Raw genomic sequence first — 17,618 nt, forward strand, 5'->3', positions numbered from 1 at the left:
TAACTCTCTAACAGCCTGAAGCTAACCCTGTTTGCAGAGCAGCAGAAGGAGACCGAACTGGCATCGAAACACAACGAAGAAGTTCTGAAAAACAGACACATTCCCTCAAGAATAATGGAAACAGGCTGGTTCCAGACATGATTGACTTTAACCAGAGAGTAAAGTGACAACTTTAAAGAGAGGAGGCTACTTGTCTTTCCAGTAGTGGGTCTACTCTGTCAAACACCCAATGTAACATGTGATCTCTTTCTGACTCTCTTCTGCTCTGAACCTCTTTCATGTGAGGGTGAAACTCTTTTATTTTGCAAACCTCTGAAACCCAGCCCAATGTTCCTTAAAGCTGCTCTGAACCTCTCATGCCCAAAGTTACAGTGTGTTGATAGTTGTTGTTGGATAGTGTTGAGCACGCTGTGTTCTTGAAATAAAGCTTTGTTTTTTACAATATTCTACTCAAAACCTCTTTTCTTCTCATTGTTGAGTGATATTTAAACTGCGCCCCCCCCCCCACCAAAATTCACCAGCCGCCACTGATTGTTACCCTTTTAAACATGTTTTTCTTCTGTTCAGATGTGTACACATCAGTCTATATGTTACTGGGTAAGAGTAAATGAAGATGGCACACAAAAAATATATAAAAATGTCAGGTCCGAATTGAAAAAAAGCACTTTCAGGATGATTATATGTTTGTAATGAGGCAGTTGAAAAATTAAACCAAATTTCCATGACCAAACATGTTGTGAAATCTCCGTGTATACACAACTATAAACCTTAAAATGAAACAAACGAATGAGACAATAGTTTGATTAAAAGAATAAATATGTGTATAAATGTTTATTCTTTTAATCGAACTGCGTAAATGAAAAAAGGACTTTTCCAAAACCTTTGGGATAAAAAAATTTTTTCACAGACTTTTAAAATAAGCATTTTTAAATTCCATGACTTCTCCCGGTTTCCCGTGACCGTACGAACCCTGTAAATCATCGTCCGCAAACACGAACGTGATCCTGCTCGTATTTTCAGAATATGTCAGAATATGGAGCGTTTCAACGAGCCGCGGTGACGGCGGCGCCACACCTGAGCGAGACCGCAGCGCGAGGAGCTCCTCGTGACGCGAGGAGCGACATCGAGTCTGGAGCGCTCCGGAGGCTCTCCGTCAAGCTGCCACAGGAAACGAGCGCAGCCGGCAGGGCCCGGCTCCTCAGGAAGGGTCCGTGACGGCGGACCGGCTTTAGAAACCGAGACCCCAACGACACCTAGAGCCGCAGAAACCTTCCAGAGGCCGACTGAGTGTAATCAAATCTTTAACTACAGCCGGAGAAAATATCCCCGCGGACCGAAGTGTTAATGCATTTACCCAGAATGCTCAGAGGAAGTGGCATGGGAGCAGTCTGCGGCCCCGACGACGGCGTCTCGCTCGCCAGGAAGCCGGGCCAGACGTGGGGGAGGGGAGGAGGAGGAGGAGGGGGGGTGGTGACGGATCAAAGCCCGCCGATAGCTGCTGCTTCTCGTCGCCTCGTCCGCCGCGCTCCGCTCTCCTCGCCGGCTCTGGCGCGCGGCCGGAGAGCGTTCCCTTCTCGCCCCGCGGGGGAAGATCGCTTATCCAACTTATTTGAAATCAGCGTGGAGCACGCGGCCTCGCGGACCTCAGCGGCGAGCAGCGGAGGATCGTGAAGTTTGAACGCTCCTAAGAAATAAGAAAAGCGTAAAAAAGCTGCTCTTTTTGAGATGAGTAAAAAAGGAGAAGCCAGTATTCACGATACCGGCGAGCCGGAGGCGCGACTCGTTTTTACAGCCGAGGATATCAAACGCTTCCTCCGATCGAGTTACCTCAGGAGTGAGACGGAAAAGCGGGAGAACTCGTAAAGAGATATGAGAAAGACGTTTGACTTTGGACGGCCTCTAAACCTTCAGCACGCCACGGCGGCCTGACCGCGGCATCAGGGCTTCACCAGATTGAGAAGGAAAACACCGACGGAGGAGCAGGAGCTACGACAGTAAATATAGAAATTCTTTTTATGTTGCAATGTTTTTTTAAAGTTTTGGTATTTGCTCTTATTCTGGCACGCAGTGGTTTGTGCACATGGAGGAAGATTCTGTGACCTCCAGATGGAGAAGAGCCTTTCCCCCGGTCTTTATGCTAAGCTAAGCTAAGCTAAGCTAACTAGCTGCACTATCAAAATGGTCATTTATCCATCAACAAGAAATCGAATGAGCGTCCTGTGAATGACGAACGTTCTCCAAAACTAAAGCTCCAGGCCGGACGGACGCGTCTCGGTTCTGGTTCTGAACGCGATCGGCGCTCCGGATATTAAAATCATTTTGTGTAATAACAAAATAACTTTGTTCACGCACCATCATCCAGGTACATCTGGTCCAGCTCCTGCGGCTCTTGCTTAATGCTGACGGCCGGCGGGCGGGAGCCCCGCCCCCTCGGCGGCGCCTCGGCTCCCGGGCTGCCCGGCGCCGCGCAGACGTCCGGAGAGAACGGGCCGTCCGTCGGCGTGGAGGGCTGCGAGGTCATGGGGGAGGAGGAGGAGGAGGAGCTGCTGGGCGGGTAGAAGCCGAGCGGCTGGCGGCGCCTGGGCGTCGCGTGGATGATGGAGGCGTGAGAGGTCGGGGCCGGCGGCGGGCCGGCGGCGAGGGACACGGAGAAGGCCGGCGGCGGCGACAGGTCGTGCAGTTTGGGGCTGGTGCTCGGAGAGGACGAGGCGGGCGGCGGCGAGGGCTTGTAAGGCCCGCCTCCTACGCACAGCCTGAGGTCAGAGGTCACGCTCGGGGTCACGACCTGCGGGGGGAAGTACGGCTTTGACAGGCCGCGCTGGCCGCACACCAGAGGGGCGTCGAAGTCGTCGCGTGGCTCCGTCTTTATCGTCAGGGCTGGGGGGGGAAACAAGAAGAGAGGCGGAGCTTGTGAGTGAGGAGGTAGCCGGCCGAGCGAGTGGGTTTGTGGCTAGGAGACCCGCCGCCAAACAAACACGCTCATCAATGAGACTCTGTGTCCGGGCTCTCCCACCCGGCTGAGGGAGAAGGGGAAAAAAAGAAAAGAGAGAAAAGGGGGATGACTCATCACACACGAGGAACATCCAGCTGCCGCTGTAATAAAACGGCTCGTTTTCTTTGGACGCCGCTCCGGCGCTAATACCCACTAAGTGTGAGATATGAAATGTGCTGCCGCTTCACACTCGGCGGGGTTCGGGCAATTTAAAATAAATTACCGCTCGCTCATCGAGACAGAGAGGAGAACGTTTAACCGAGCGCGAAAGCTTTCTCCGAGAGACAAAATGTAGCTGAGAAAGACAAAATGGAGGCGGAGGAAGTGTCGAGGGTACAACGTGAGGACCGGGCCCGGCTCTGACCACGACGGCCTCTTCCCGGCAAACCGGATCAACTCCCTCCTTGTGGGCGGAGCCTCTTTACATTACGAAACGGAGCGAGAAGAAATAACTCTTACTTTATTATATTCCATCTACGATTCCGCTGCTTATTTCTGGGCATTCTTTTCCCGCCTTTAATTCAACAAAAGATCTCGAGGCCGGAATCGAAAACGCTGAAGTTATTTGGCATTCCGCTGTCACCATTCGGCGCTCCTCCTCCTCCTCCACCTCTTATGGTTCATGTTGGAGTCGTCTATCTACATCTCAGTGTTTGTGATCTCTTAATTCAGATATGAACCTTACAAAGGGCGTAGCGGGCGAATTCATGCCCCCTAACTGTTGCCTGCCCGTGGAGGAGAGAGGCAGACAGGAAGAAGTTTGGTATCCCAGAGTTTGACAATCAGCCGAGATAAACCTGCTGCTGCGAAGAAGAAGAGGTGACGAGACGGGAGAGAACAAATCTGCTTTTCTTTCTATATTTATTTTTTTATACACTTTTCTTGACTTCCTCCTTATAGTTGAGCGTCAGGAGACACTGACCCTCCTAGCCCTCCTCTCCTCTCGCTCCCCTCTTTCTCTCTCTCTCTGCATCCCGAGGACAATGCTCCACTCTCTCCGCGGGGCTCTCCGTCGCCCACGGACACGGCGGGGCCGCTTCGCTTGAATCGACGCTTTGATCCACCCACTGGAGGATTTTTTTTTCGCTCGGAGCGCAATTAGCGGAGCGTTTTACATTTCAGCTGCTGGGTCCGTGTTTATATTTAGCTTGGCAATAGGTTCCCTGTTCAAACAACGGGCCCCTCCACACACCCGGCCCTGTGCCTCCAGTCGCTGGAGTGGACAGGTATGGAAAAGAACAGATTTTATAGAGTTTTTATTTATTTTTAACAATGAAGGAATAAATAGCGTTGCTTTGTTCCTCCCGAAGCAGACCGCCAGACGAGGGGGATACAAACCGTTTGAGAAACGCCGGACCAAATGTTTCTCATGAGTCTGAAAGGCAGCGAGCGACTAGAGGCCGCTCAGCGCCGCGCTTCAACCTCCGCCTCTCACAAGGCCTTACACCGGCATGCTTTATGATGGCCAGCAGGGGGCGACGCCATTGGTTGCGTGGAAGTCTATGAAAGCCGCATTCTCTCTCTTTACCACCAGGGGGTGACTTCTATGGTTGTATAGAAGTCTATGCGTCATGTGTTCAAGCCGCATTCTCTCTCCTGACCACCAGGGGGCGACTCCTCTGGTTGTATAGAAGTTTATGCTTCATGTGTTCAAGCCGCATTCTCTCTCCTGACCACCAGGGGTCGACTCCTCTGGTTGTATAGAAGTCTATGATTCATGTATTGAAGCTGTATTCTCTTTCCTGACCACCAGGGGGCGACTCCTCTGGTGATCAGTAGAGAGAATACAGCTTCAACACATGAAGGATAGACTTCTATACAGCCAGCCTTTGACTAACACGCCTCTGCAACTTGGCGTGGGGACGTCGGCCTCGTAGTAAATTCAAGGATTTCTATTATTTTCTTTCCACAGTTCAACGAGTGTGTTTTGAAGTTCCCTGGACGCAGAATGAAGAGACTGTATTTACCGCTGGCCGGGACGTAGGTGAAGCGCTGGTACTGGCTCCGTTTCCTCTTGCCGTTGCAGACGTAGAAGTTCACGTGAACCGGCGTGGAGAGCCGCTGGCTCCGGTAGGGAGGGATTTCAACCAGCAGGCAATTCTGCAACATAGGAAATGTAAAATGAAGAAGTGTATTCTGTGTCATCATTATTGTACTGGATAAAGTTTTCTCATTTGATTTACGGTAAAGGGTTTTCTTTTTATTTATCGTGTACTTTCCTGGACGTCATTCTGATGCTATCTAGCTTTAATTAAGCCGTTTTAAAAATAAATCATATTTGGTTCTTATTCTAAATATTAAAAAGCGCCAATTGCCCTCTTGCACATGAAGAAACCACACTGAGGAAGAGAAAATTGCATTCAGAAGGATAAACTGAGATTTATCATGATTTATAATCCTTTATAATTGAATAAATTCATAAATTGGTGCTTTGCAGATGTTATTTGTGGTTTTACGGTGGAGAAACTTTATGTTTTTATTGTTTTTTGTTGTTATTGCTTTTATCTTTTTCCAATTTTTGCTTTCACACGGTTGGCAATTTGCTGCTAAGCCTGACAAGCGATAAAATATTAGCGCCTATGATTAGTATTTTATTGAATGCCTGAGAAGCGAGAGCTAAATAATATAGATGGAAAAATACTTTATTTTATTTATAGATTATCCTCACACAACCTTCTTTTCCACACACACACACACACAGTTTTTTGCCCCTCAGGGCTTCCGTAGAATTCTTTCTGAGGGCGCGAGGTCTGGATTGTACGCCGTCTGGCGTCCTTCAAACCCAGAGCCTGAAGTTGTGTGTGTTAAAGGCGGTGGATCAAATCTGAAAGTCTGGTTCTAATCCCAAACTCAGGAGCCACGAAAAGGCCGCGGAGGTCGTTTGCTCAGCGATCGCATTCGGGATGGTCTTGATGTTTTATTTCCCCAGCTTGGCTTCCTGCTGCTCCAGGAGAGCGCCGAGGCCGGGAGCGACCGCGTTCCTCAGCCCTCCGGGTGGATGCCGGAGTCTGGAGGTGCCGCTCGGTAGTGGGAGAGGAAGTCGTCCGTCTCCGGGACGTTGCTCCGGCCCCCGGCTGCCCAGGTGAGAGCCGACTCGCGTCGTCTTAAATCACCGCTCTCGTAAAACGGGATTGAAACCAGACGAGGCTTCTCCACTTCAGAGAGCTAGCTGATAAAAAACAACAACTCTGGAATCGCTTCAGCGTTCGCACCGCGTAGATCTGGACCTGGTCCAGGTCTGAATCTGATCCAGGTCTGGACCTGGTCCAGGTCTGACAGGATGGATCTCTGCATATGAAGTGTAACGCAGGCCAAATGCAGAACATGCACGAGTGGAAATCGTTCGCGTCGGAAAGCTTTCTGGAATCTCCTCAACCGGCCGGGGGCGGTCTGTCCGGCCGATCCTCAAACCCTGAACCTGACGGACGTGATTTGGGGAGGAAGATAACATGTGACACGTTGAGCGAGGAGGAGCCTTCCTGGACTCCTCCAGTGAGCTCCTCAAGGCCACATCGGAGTCAGTGGGATTCATCCGATTCAAAATAAGTAAAAGGGAAACATCCCTGGGGGGGGGGGGTATTCAGAATGTGCAGTTTGGTCCACGTCAGCTGAGGTTAAACCTGACGGAGGTCAAACCTGACGGAGGTCAAACCCGACGGAGGTCAAACCTGACGGAGGCAGCGCCGGTGTTTAAAGTGGGACCAGTCCAGCAGACTGAGGGAGGGAGGCCCTTTGTCTATTCAAGCTAACAGATGGGCCCCAGCAGTCACTGTGTATCAGTGGCAGCTGGTGAAATTGGGGGGGGGGGGGGGGGCGCAGTTGGGTGACGCGGTTTAAATAGCACTCAGCAATGAGAAGTAAAGAGGTTTTGAGTAGAATATTGTAAAAAACAAAGCTTTATTTCAAGAACACAGCGTGCTCAACACTGTCCAATAACAACTATCAACACACTGTGACTTTGGGCATGAGAGGTTCAGAGCAGCTTTAAGGAACATTGGGTTGGGTTTCAGAGGTTTGCAAAATAAAAGAGTTTCACCCTCACATGAAAGAGGTTCAGAGCAGAATAGAGTCAGAAAGAGATCACATGTTACATTGGGTGACAGAGCAGACCCACTACTGTAAAGACAAGTAGCTCCTCTCTTTACAGTTGGAAAACTTCTCCATAACTCTCTGGTTAAAGTCAATCATATCTGTAACCAGCCTGTTTCATTATTCTGGAGGGAATGTGTCTGTTTTTCAGAACTTCTTCGTTGTGTTTTCGATGCCAGTTCGGTCTCCTTCTGCTGCTCTGCAAACAGGGTTAGCTTCATGCTGTTAGCTAGTTAGCTTCATGCTGTTAGCTCGTTAGCTTCATGCTGTTAGCTAGATAACTGCGGCAAGATTCGTGCTTTACACTTGTCTGCAGCTCTTTAGATCCCTCACCCCGTTGTAGTCCAGAGAGTTTCAGTCCCAGGACTTTGGAACAACAGACAGGGGAAACTAAACAGCATTACTCACTGAGCCTCCAGCTAACAGCTCCGTTAGCAACCTGCTCCCGTAGCTCCGTGGAGCTCTCTGGCTGAGGGAACGATACCGGTCTCTGATTGGCCGAATAGTCCAGTCACGTGAAATAAGAAACGATGTCATTGGCCAGGGCGCACATGTTTGCGCCTCAAGATTCACGTTTCATCCGCCAATGAGAAGCCGTCCTTTCCGCAACGACCGTGAAATGTTTGCTCGCTGCCGCGCACACACGTTTGGCCGGCGCCCGAAAATAGGGAGGGGCTTCTCTCAGTGAAGATGAGTGGCGATATGTTATTTATGTCACATTTAACTTAAGTGGTTGTTGACAGGCTGACGGTCTCCCACACACATTTAGCGCGTCAACACGGTATATTTGCTCTTTAAATGATTTGGTATATAATGTTTTTTGACAGGATATATTATATTTTTTTCTTCTTCTTTTTTTTTTCATCTCAAAATTTTAAGAGGGGCGGCGCCCTAGCGCCCTCTATGGACGCACCGCCACTGCTGTGTATGTATATGTGTGTGTGAGAGAGAGAGAGAGTTTCGCAATGCAAAGACACAGAGCAGGTGCACCGCCTCACATACAGACACTCTAATCCCCTCATCTGTCTCCCAAACTCCCACCACGACCTCTCTCTCTGTGTGTGTGTGTGTGTGTGTGTGTGTGTCAGGCCAAGACGGGACACACTGCCGAGCTCAAACTCTCTCAGGAGGAAGGTTGAACTTTTGAAAACCTTTTCCACACGTCTCTAAACACCCCCCCCCCCCCCCTTAATCTAGATCCATGATTCAGAAATGATCAAGTCTCTATCAGCTCATTTCATTTGAAGCCTAAAGAAGCGAGCGAGACAAAAAAAGTCGTTGTTTTCTCTCCTGTGACTTAAGAACTGATGTAAAGAAAAAATATTTTGTCAGGTTTATTCACGTCCCTGACATTGTTGTTGTAATACTCTTTTCAGACACAAGGGGCTGAAGGGCCTCACCACCCTCAGAACCTGAGATGTCCAATAAGGACGTGTTTACTTCCAGGTGAAATCCTTCATAGGATCCCATTCATTTTTAATTCCATAAAGAAATTAATCATTTGGAAATTTGAAAAGATAAAATATATGAAAATATACACTACTAGTTCAAGGTTTTTTCAACATTTGAACAGTGTCTTTAGCTGAAAGTATGAAGATCTCAGAAGCTATTAAAGTATGAAGACTTTCTCCATTGGGATCCCATTCAAAATAATAACCATAACATATTTATAATAAGCGCATTTGAAGAGTTGATATATGAAAAGATAAAGCCATCGATTCCCTGAAGGAGCTGATTTTTTAAATATTTGAACGGTTTTGGTAGCTGGAGATATGAAGGACTAGAAGAGGGCCACATAGGTAGGGAAGAAATAGAATAATAAGTTTAAGTAAAGAAGTGAAGAACAATAGTTGGACTGCTGAAGCTTTCCAACTAATAATATTAATAACATTAATAATAGTAATAATAATAATAGTAGTAATAATAATAATCATAATAATAATATCCACTTTATTGATCCCATAGTAGTATCACCTGCCAAAAATATTCTTTTTCAAAAATGATTTTGGTCTCAAGTTTGTTGAGTTCACTGTGTGAGAGCAGCCGCCTTGTTGTCGTCATCATCGCTTTAATCCTGAAACGACACCAGACGGCGGCACATGCGTCACTTACAGGCTTCGAGGCGTCTCGGTCGACCTTGGCCTCAGTCTCCCAGAGGTGGTGACCGTCTGAAAGAGAGAGAGAGAGAGTGAGGAGTGTGTGATGGGAAACCAGATCATAAACTTGGCAAGCAACTGAAACGAAGAAATGGTGAGCGGGTTGTTATTGTTATCCGTTGCATCAGGGATAGAGAACGTCATAATCCTCAGGCGAACAACCTTCGAACTAGAAGACGAAGACGAAGAGCCGGAGAGACAAGCGGCCTCTGTGGTGGAGGAGAGAAACCTCCACTTCATCGCCTCGTGGAGGCCCAACAGCTGGCGGGCTCGTTAATGCTCGCCTGGAAACTGACAACTCCACTTTCTAAAAACCTCTTACTCCTCGTAGGAATCTCTAATCTCTCCGTCAGCCCCATGTAATTATTGTTAATGGTATTTCGGTGATGTGTTTTTCTCCCGCAGAACGTGGCATCGCTCGAGCTGTCGGAAAAGAAAAAAAGCTTTAATTCGTCCTCCTGCCCAGTGAGGCATCAGGAAAGCTATATTTTTTTTACCAGTTTACTACACAGAAGGAAACCATTGCTATTTCTTCTCCTGACTCATTAAAAGTCTCCATAAAAGTGACGTTTTCGTGGCAAGCAGCTTGAAGAAGGAGAAGGTCAGCTGTGGCCTGACTTCCTCGAGGGAAACGAAGCGAGCCGCGTGCGCCTCCTCGTCGCTCTGATAAGCGGAGCGTTGGAACGGAGCCGACAGGCGGGGAGGAGCGGTGAGGTGGCAGAGACGGAGGAGGTGCGGCTCGACAGCGACAGCTTCTATTATGTCTCAGAAGACTCTGGAAACCCGTCTCTCCTTTTCTCTCCGGAGGTTCTCCGGCTGCTCTCCAGGAAGAAGAGATATCATTTCGTATCGCCTAACAGAGAGAGAACTCTACGGAGGAGGTGAAAGGTTTATTTGACCTCTGAGGTCATTAATGGCAGAATTCTGAAATGCTCCGTTTTTGGTGCCTGTCTCTTTAAGACCTCCAGAAAATCCTCGGTGTGCTGTGATTGGCTCACGAGGAAAATACGGTGCAGCTTTTGCAACGGCAGTTCTCAAGTCCTCCGTACATCCTGAAAGTGTGTGATTCAACATTGAATCACACACTTTCTGATTTTTGAGCCCGCAGAAAATGGATTTCGGTCGTATTAGTTCACAGTTTGATAAAGTTTTTCACGATGTCCCGTTTAATAAAAGTCTGACTTGGAACTCAGAACTCAAATACATTTGTTTACATGTCCTCTACCCCCAAAAGGACAAAAACGTGTAGCCAGGAGACGTCTCCACCACTTTTTTCTAAATGCATAATGCATAATGTAAACTGTGCAGCGTTGAACCTCCAGAGGAATCCCCGAAACATGTGGACACGTCTGCTCGAACAAAACCACGGCATCACAGAGCGCCACAGGAACCACGGGGCCGGCGCTCCACATCTGGCCCAGCAGTGTGTGTGTGGTGAGTCACACGAGGAAGCCTCTGTGCAAACAATGGGAATGAAAAGGGAAGAGCGGCTGTCGTGCAGGAAGTGGTACAAGATCCTGCACGCTGCGTCCCCGGGGTACCGCTGCTTTGTCGCATATTATATATATTATATATATTATATATCAACAAGGCAGGAAATGGCCACTGTCAATCTTTTTTTAATATCCTATTCTACTCTAAAACTTTAACTTCACCCACTAAACTCCACCAGAGTCTTCCTCATGAAGCCGTCTTCCGTCTGTGAGTCTCCAGAAGAGACGCCTCTGATCCACAGGAGGTAAACATGTTATTCAGATCTCCCTCTATGTCTCTCTCCGTTTCTCACCGCCTCTCTCTCTCTTTCCCTATCTCTCTCTCTCTCCCTCGCTCTGTCTCTCTCTCCCCGACTCTCTGTCTCTTCCTCTCTCTCTCTGTCTCTCTCTCTTTGTTTCTCTGTCTCTCTCTCCCCATCTCTCCGTCTCTCCCTGTCACTATCTCTCTCTCTGTCTCTCTCTCTCTCTCACTCGCTCTCCGTCTCTCTATCTTTCGCTCCCCGTCTCTCTGTCCCCGTCTCTCTCTCCCCGTCTCTCTCTCTCCGTCTCTCTCGCTCCCTCACTCCCCATCTCACTGTCTCTATCTCTTTCCCTCCCTGTCTCTCTCTCTCTCCGTCTCTTTCTCGCTCTCTCACTCCCTGTCTCACTGTCTCTATCTCTTTCCCTCCCCGTCTCTCTCTCTCTCTCTCTCTCCGTCTCTCTCACTCTCTCGCTCCCCATCTCTCAGTCTCTCTCTCTGTCTCTCTCTCTCTCACTCGCTCCCCGTCTCTCTCTCTTTCGCTCCCCGTCTCTCTCTCTCCGTCTCTTTCTCGCTCTCTCACTCCCTGTCTCAGTCTCTCTCTCTTTCTCTCCCCGTCTCTCTCTCTCTCCGTCTCTCTCTCACTCTCTCGCTCCCCATCTCTCAGTCTCTCTCTATCTCTCCGTCTCTGTCTCTCTCTGCGTCTCTCTCTCTCTGTGTGTCTCTCCCTCCCTCTCCCTCTCTCTCACATTATTTCCACATCCTCACAGAGATAGAAGAATCAAATTCTGCACTTTGTTTTCCGCGACTACCTTTTGCCAGGAAACTTCTGGAGCTGAACCGTTGACCGCGTGGGACGCCTTTGTTTGAAAAGAGCAGAAAGAGGATAATTGATAACCGCAGAATATAATTGATAACCGCAGAATGTTCCAGAGTTACAGGGCAACATCTGCACAGCACCGATCCACAGAGAGAGAGGCTCCTCCCCTTCCCCTCCCACCCACTCTCGGCTCAATATGCCTTCTGACTCCCTGGCCCACTGTGCTGGACGACATCCAATATTATCTAAGTTAAACAACGCAGCCTCAACCCCCCCCCCCCTAAAACCACCATATAAACCCGGTACTCCTCTCCGGCGCTCCCCTCGCCTTGGCCGCCGTCCCAGCCGACGCAGAAGTATCGCAATTCACATTTTGTTAGCGACGGTCTACACAAATCACGGCCGCCTCCGAACAGACATAACACAGAGCCGTCAGCGGCACGGCGGCGGCGGCGTGTTGTGCCGAGTCGTGGCGGCCGAGGGGGATCAAACAATGTACAATGCACTTATTTGTCATGTTTGGCTGCGTGAAGGGAATCAAACGGCTCCTTGTGCTCCTTAATTGGGGCGGAGGCAGCCGTCTGTGCCCAGAGAGCCCGAGACCTCATAACGTACAGTAAATATAAACACATGCTGGACCCGGCACATGTGGCGCGCTGAAAGAGTTCCCTTGTCCTCCTCCGGCGGACGGCTTCTTCCCACCCTGAAAACACGTGGACGGTGGAAAGTTGCACGCGAGCTGCGGCGGCTAAATAAATGGCGGGCGGTCGAGGACGCGGCACCGACATCGACTCTCGTGGAGAAAATCGAACTCTATTTTTTAAACGAGCCTGCGTGTTTTTTTTTAGGAATTATGCAAACACAATACCCGCTGTTTACGGGGCTGTAATTGATTTGTTGATGAGGACGGCCATTGTTCCCAGAAGCGTCGTATGCAGCCAAACCGCCGAGCGACTTCGAGTGGAAGCCGTTGTTCAGAACCAGAATGCCGACCGCCGACCGCACCAAACGGAACCGCCGAGCTCCAACGTGTCACGTCCCCCCGCGGCCCTCGTGGGGCTTAACGGGGGGAGATGGTTATCTGCATGTTTTTTTACAGGTAATTCGAGACGCCATCTGGCAGCCCGGCCCTGTAATCCTCTCACAGTTCAACGTTCGGGTTCCTGTTACTTGGCCTGATTCGGCCGACAGTTGAGGCACAATTACATGTTTGACGCTCGAAGTCATCCGCTCACGAAAAGATGGACAGGTGAGGAGAGTCAACACACCACAAACTAGAATGGGCACTCGGTAGAGCGCATACCTTCGCATATCACAAGATCGGGCATTGAATTATGAACATTTTGGCATTAGTTGCATGCCAATTGGATACAAATTGACAGTGCTATGATAAAAATAGGATTTTGACGTTTTCATGACCTTGACCTTTGACCTGATCGATCCCAAAATCTAATCAAATGGTCCCCGGATAATAACCAATCATCCCACCAAATTTCATGCGATTCAGTTTAATACTTTTTGACTTATACGAATAACACTCACGCACGCACACAAATACACGGCGATCAAAACATTACCTTCTGCATTTTCAATGCGAAGGTAAAAAACAACAACAACACACAGTTAGCCAACAGCTGAGGAGTTTGCTAGCGCAGGGAGGCGGTGACTCACAGCGATACGGAGTCCTGAGATGTGAAAGTTTCTCCTCAATAACAAAGAGGTGATACAGGCGAATCCATACGCTTCCTGCGGTGGCCATGTTTTTAAGTATTAGCCAGAAGAGGGTACCGTTAGCTAAACAAACACAAAGTAACCAAACTAACTGTACTGCTCGCTGGCTAGCTTGATTGGCAAATTGTAAATTCACCTTAACTGTAAACATATTTGGGGTGATACTTTTTGCCTGGAGCAAAACAACAAGGCTCGTTTGTAACGTGTCCTACTTATCGAGATAGTCACACGGCTCGACTCCTTTTCGGGCCTCTGGCTGTCGTAGCCTCCGGCTAGCTCCGCTAACGCGCCGAGTACGATGAGTGCAGACGTTGATACCTGCTAATAAGACGTAAGATATAAATACAGTTCTAGAATACAACTGGAGAACGCATTTCTGGGAGTGTCTGTCGGAGCGAGCCTTATTGTGTGTTAGTTATTAGCATGAAAAATAGCAGAGCGCTAGCAGCTAGCCACCTGTGATAACAAACCAACCACCGCTTAGACCAGGGGTCAGGAACCTTTTTGACTGGGAGAGCCATAAAAGCCAAATATTTCTAAATATATTTCATTGAGAGCCATATAGTATTTTTAATGTATAATAAATTAAATATGTCTTGCTTTTAATGCGACTTCTGGTGCTGCATGACTTTCATTTCTCTGCCCCGATGTGCGCCGGCATCGGAGCTCTTTTTGGGGAGAGGGGGGTGGTTTACGGACCACACTCTTTTCTTCTTCTCGACGCGATCTTTGCACTTCCATTTCTTTTTGCCTTTTGGCAGCTTCTGTCAGACGATGAGTTACGTCCGAGGTCTCCGAGCCCAGAACGGTGAAACCACAAGAGCAGCCGAGGTGAGCGGAGGACAGGAGGACTCGATGGAGCCGGTGTGACTTATCAGAGACGGCATCTTCTGGGCCGGCCGTGGGCAAATGAAAGCAAGGTGAGAGACTGAGTCGGGTTTAGATTACAGGCCGATGTCTGCAGCGCCAAGGCCGTACAGTAACCTCTGATGACTGATTGGCTGTAACCAGGGGTGACAACTCAACTGATGCTATCTCGGGGCTATTTCAACCGGGGCCGCGTTGAGGCGGGAGACAGGAGCAGAGATGTTGCTCTCATGCTGAGCAACAGGTGACAGACTGGGTCTCTGGGGTGGAGAAGTGTGTGTGCGTGTGTGTGTGTGTGTGTGTGTGTGTGTGTGTGGAGGGGGGTGGGGTCGGGGTGTTTAGGGATTCCCTTCTGCATGAGTCATAGAAAGCAAGAACAACACACTCAAAAGTGTGAATTTGAAACAATTAGAGGCCTCACTGTGTGTGCGCGCACACACACATACACACACACACGCACCAGTGGAAACTTAATTTAGACCTTCAAACACTAAAACAGGAAAACAAAACAAATTTAATTCTCTATTCGTCGACAGGCTTTTAAAGCTGGGTGACCCGTACACACACACACACACACACACATGTTCACGCGCGCACACACACACACACATACACGCTTTGCGAATGTTACTTTGCAGAAGTGCTTTATAGGAAAAAACGGAGAAATTAAACCCTTAAACTCTTAGCGGCAACGACATCCACCACTCTGGATTTACGAGCTCCAACGTTAACCACTTCTCAGAGTGCTGCCTTGGCTCGAGTAAAATAACAATAAAAACAGATTAAATTTCCAAATTCTGTCACAGAAATACGGAAATTAGTCGTCTTTCTTCTTTGAGCTATTTGTGTATCTTATTACCCCCCCAACGATGTCATTTCACCCCAGGGGATCAAGGACGCCTCGACTTGTCCACCGTATCTATTTATACAGAGAGCAGCTGTAAAGAGCCGCGGGGAGCCCACAGCTCCCAGTGGATGAGCCCACAGCTCCCAGTGGATGAGCCCACAGCTCCCAGCTGGTGAGCTGGTGGCACAGAGGCAGCGAGGATAAAGAGGTGGGAAGATGGAGGGGATCAGCAGTGCTGTGGGAGCTTCGGGGTGTTGCCATGGGAGGATGGTCCTTGAATCTGATGAGGGGAAACCCTCGTGAAAAACAAGGGAGCACACCAACAGTCCAGAGCACATGGACCCAAAGACACACACGTCAAGTTAGGTCGTCACGTGGTCATTTCTTTGTCGACTGTCCAATCGATTGGAGTTAATTGCTCCACAGAGGCAGAAGTGCACTCATTGGTCGGGTTCAACTTTAACCCTTGTGTTGCCTTAGGGTCATTTTGACCCGAATCAATATTACACCCTCCCCCCGCCTTTGGGTCATTTTGACCCGATTCAATGTTTCACCCTCCTGTTACCTTTATATTTACTAACATATTTTACCCTTTGGGTTCAATTTGACGCCAGCAATTAAAACCTCCAGAAAATTATTAGAATTAATATTGTTTTCCAAGTTTAAGTGTGAGGCACTTTATGTTTGTTTGTTGACTACCGAAAGAACACCGACATTAAACATTGAATGGGGTCAAATTAATCCGAAGGCGGGGGGAGGGTGTAATATTGATTCGGGTCAAAATGACCCTAAGGCAACACAAGGGTTAAGCTGGAGAGCCAGCGTCATCGTGAGCGGGTCACGCGGGGTCGGACTCGGAGCCTTGTGGGAAATAAAGAGGATAAAAAAAAGTTTATTCTTAACTTCCACTTATTAGCTTTCCCCATATGTTTCTATTATTAGAAGATTTCAATTATTATTAGAGCTTTTTCATTTCCAAGAACTCCAGAACAAGTCCAGACGGATTGAATCATTCCTGATATTCACAGCAAGTTTTTTATCTCACCGCAAATGTTTCTGCTCAGAAAATTGATTTAATGATAAAAAAAGACGATTTAATCTGTTGACTTGATGCAAATTGAGGATTTCTGTTTAGTTATTCATTTATAATGTCATAAAATACAATGACAGGCATACACAACTTAATTAAAAAACCTCAATAGAAGCATTAAATCAACAATAACAAAACGTTCCCTATTGAAATGAGTGATGTCAATTGAAGAGGAACATTTTTTTATTATACATTTTAAATATTTTTAAATGATTCATTTCCTTCCTATAGATTTGAGGAACTATTTTATTTTGTAGCGTATTGCAATGTCTTTACTTTATTCTTTGCATTACTTATAGAACCTGAAGTTGTTTTCAATGTAAAGCTAACACATATGAGCCATCTTCTATCATACAAAAAATACACTATTTATAATTTAAGTTCAAACCTCTGATAATCTTGAGTGTAGCTAGCTAACCCGTTCAGAGCCCCTGTGGAGGGCTGTGATTGGCTGTCCACAAGCCAACCACAGATAAGGTGGACTGCAATAGGGCCACGCCCCCTTTCCAGCAAACAAGTTTAAATCTTCCTTCCATCCATCATCCAAACTGCTGATCCTTCAGTTTGAATCTTATTATTTGCAAAAAATTAAATTTAATTGAATTCAAAATATTAGGAAATAAATCACGAGTGTTTCTCATTAAATATCTGCTTTGATTTAAAGGTTCAAAATAAAAAGGAGATGATCTTTAGTAATCGACTAATAGCTTCACCATTGTGATGGGCGGAGGATCAGAACGCCTCCGAAAGGGAAGTGGGGAAATTAACAGGGAATACTGATCTGACAGCAAGGGCTCGATCTCACCAGACGCCACTCTCAAAAATGCGACGTTAGCTAGCATTTCTGCTAGCTAACAAGGCAGCCAATTGGATCAAGCAAGAGGCGGGCCTTATAACTTTACCACTTCCTTCCTCTTTTCCTCTGGTATTCGCCGTACTCTTTCCCTTTTTTTAAATATATATATCATGAACCCCAAAACTCCTCCCACAGCACAGCAAGGACAAGAGGATGCGACGTCTGCTTGAATCCATTATGTAAATCAAGTTTTATCGCCCGGAAAAGGGGGCGTGGCTCTATTGCAGTCCACCTTAGCCACAGGCGCACAACGCCGTTGTGCTCGGCGCGTCTTTTGAAGCGGCTGCGCTTTTACAAGTCGCGTCTGGTGTGATCGTAATATTATAAAATCAACATGAATAAACACAGTCACAGAGGGACATTATTGTTGCACGACTCAAACACTCAGGAAGAGATCGGGGTCAATCAAAGAGGGTGGTGAAGAACACGGCGTGCTCGA

The 17,618-nt window shown here is 47.9% G+C and overlaps 1 protein-coding gene across 2 annotated transcripts in view; it reads right to left on the reverse strand.

Moving 5' to 3' along the window:
- The window catches only part of LOC130193810 (nuclear factor of activated T-cells, cytoplasmic 1-like), a 44,453-nt gene that overhangs the window by 10,876 nt on the left and 15,959 nt on the right, over positions 1-17,618 (reverse strand). For both annotated transcript variants that reach the window (XM_056414569.1, XM_056414576.1), the window contains exons 7-9: positions 9,194-9,249; positions 4,960-5,092; positions 2,353-2,877 (exon numbers count right to left, since the gene is read on the reverse strand). In XM_056414569.1, coding sequence (XP_056270544.1) covers positions 2,353-2,877; positions 4,960-5,092; positions 9,194-9,249 — 714 coding nt within the window. The remainder of the gene's footprint in view (positions 1-2,352; positions 2,878-4,959; positions 5,093-9,193; positions 9,250-17,618) is intronic.

This window comes from Pseudoliparis swirei, chromosome 1 (assembly GCF_029220125.1).
Source record: "Pseudoliparis swirei isolate HS2019 ecotype Mariana Trench chromosome 1, NWPU_hadal_v1, whole genome shotgun sequence".
NCBI classification, from domain to species: domain Eukaryota; kingdom Metazoa; phylum Chordata; class Actinopteri; order Perciformes; family Liparidae; genus Pseudoliparis; species Pseudoliparis swirei.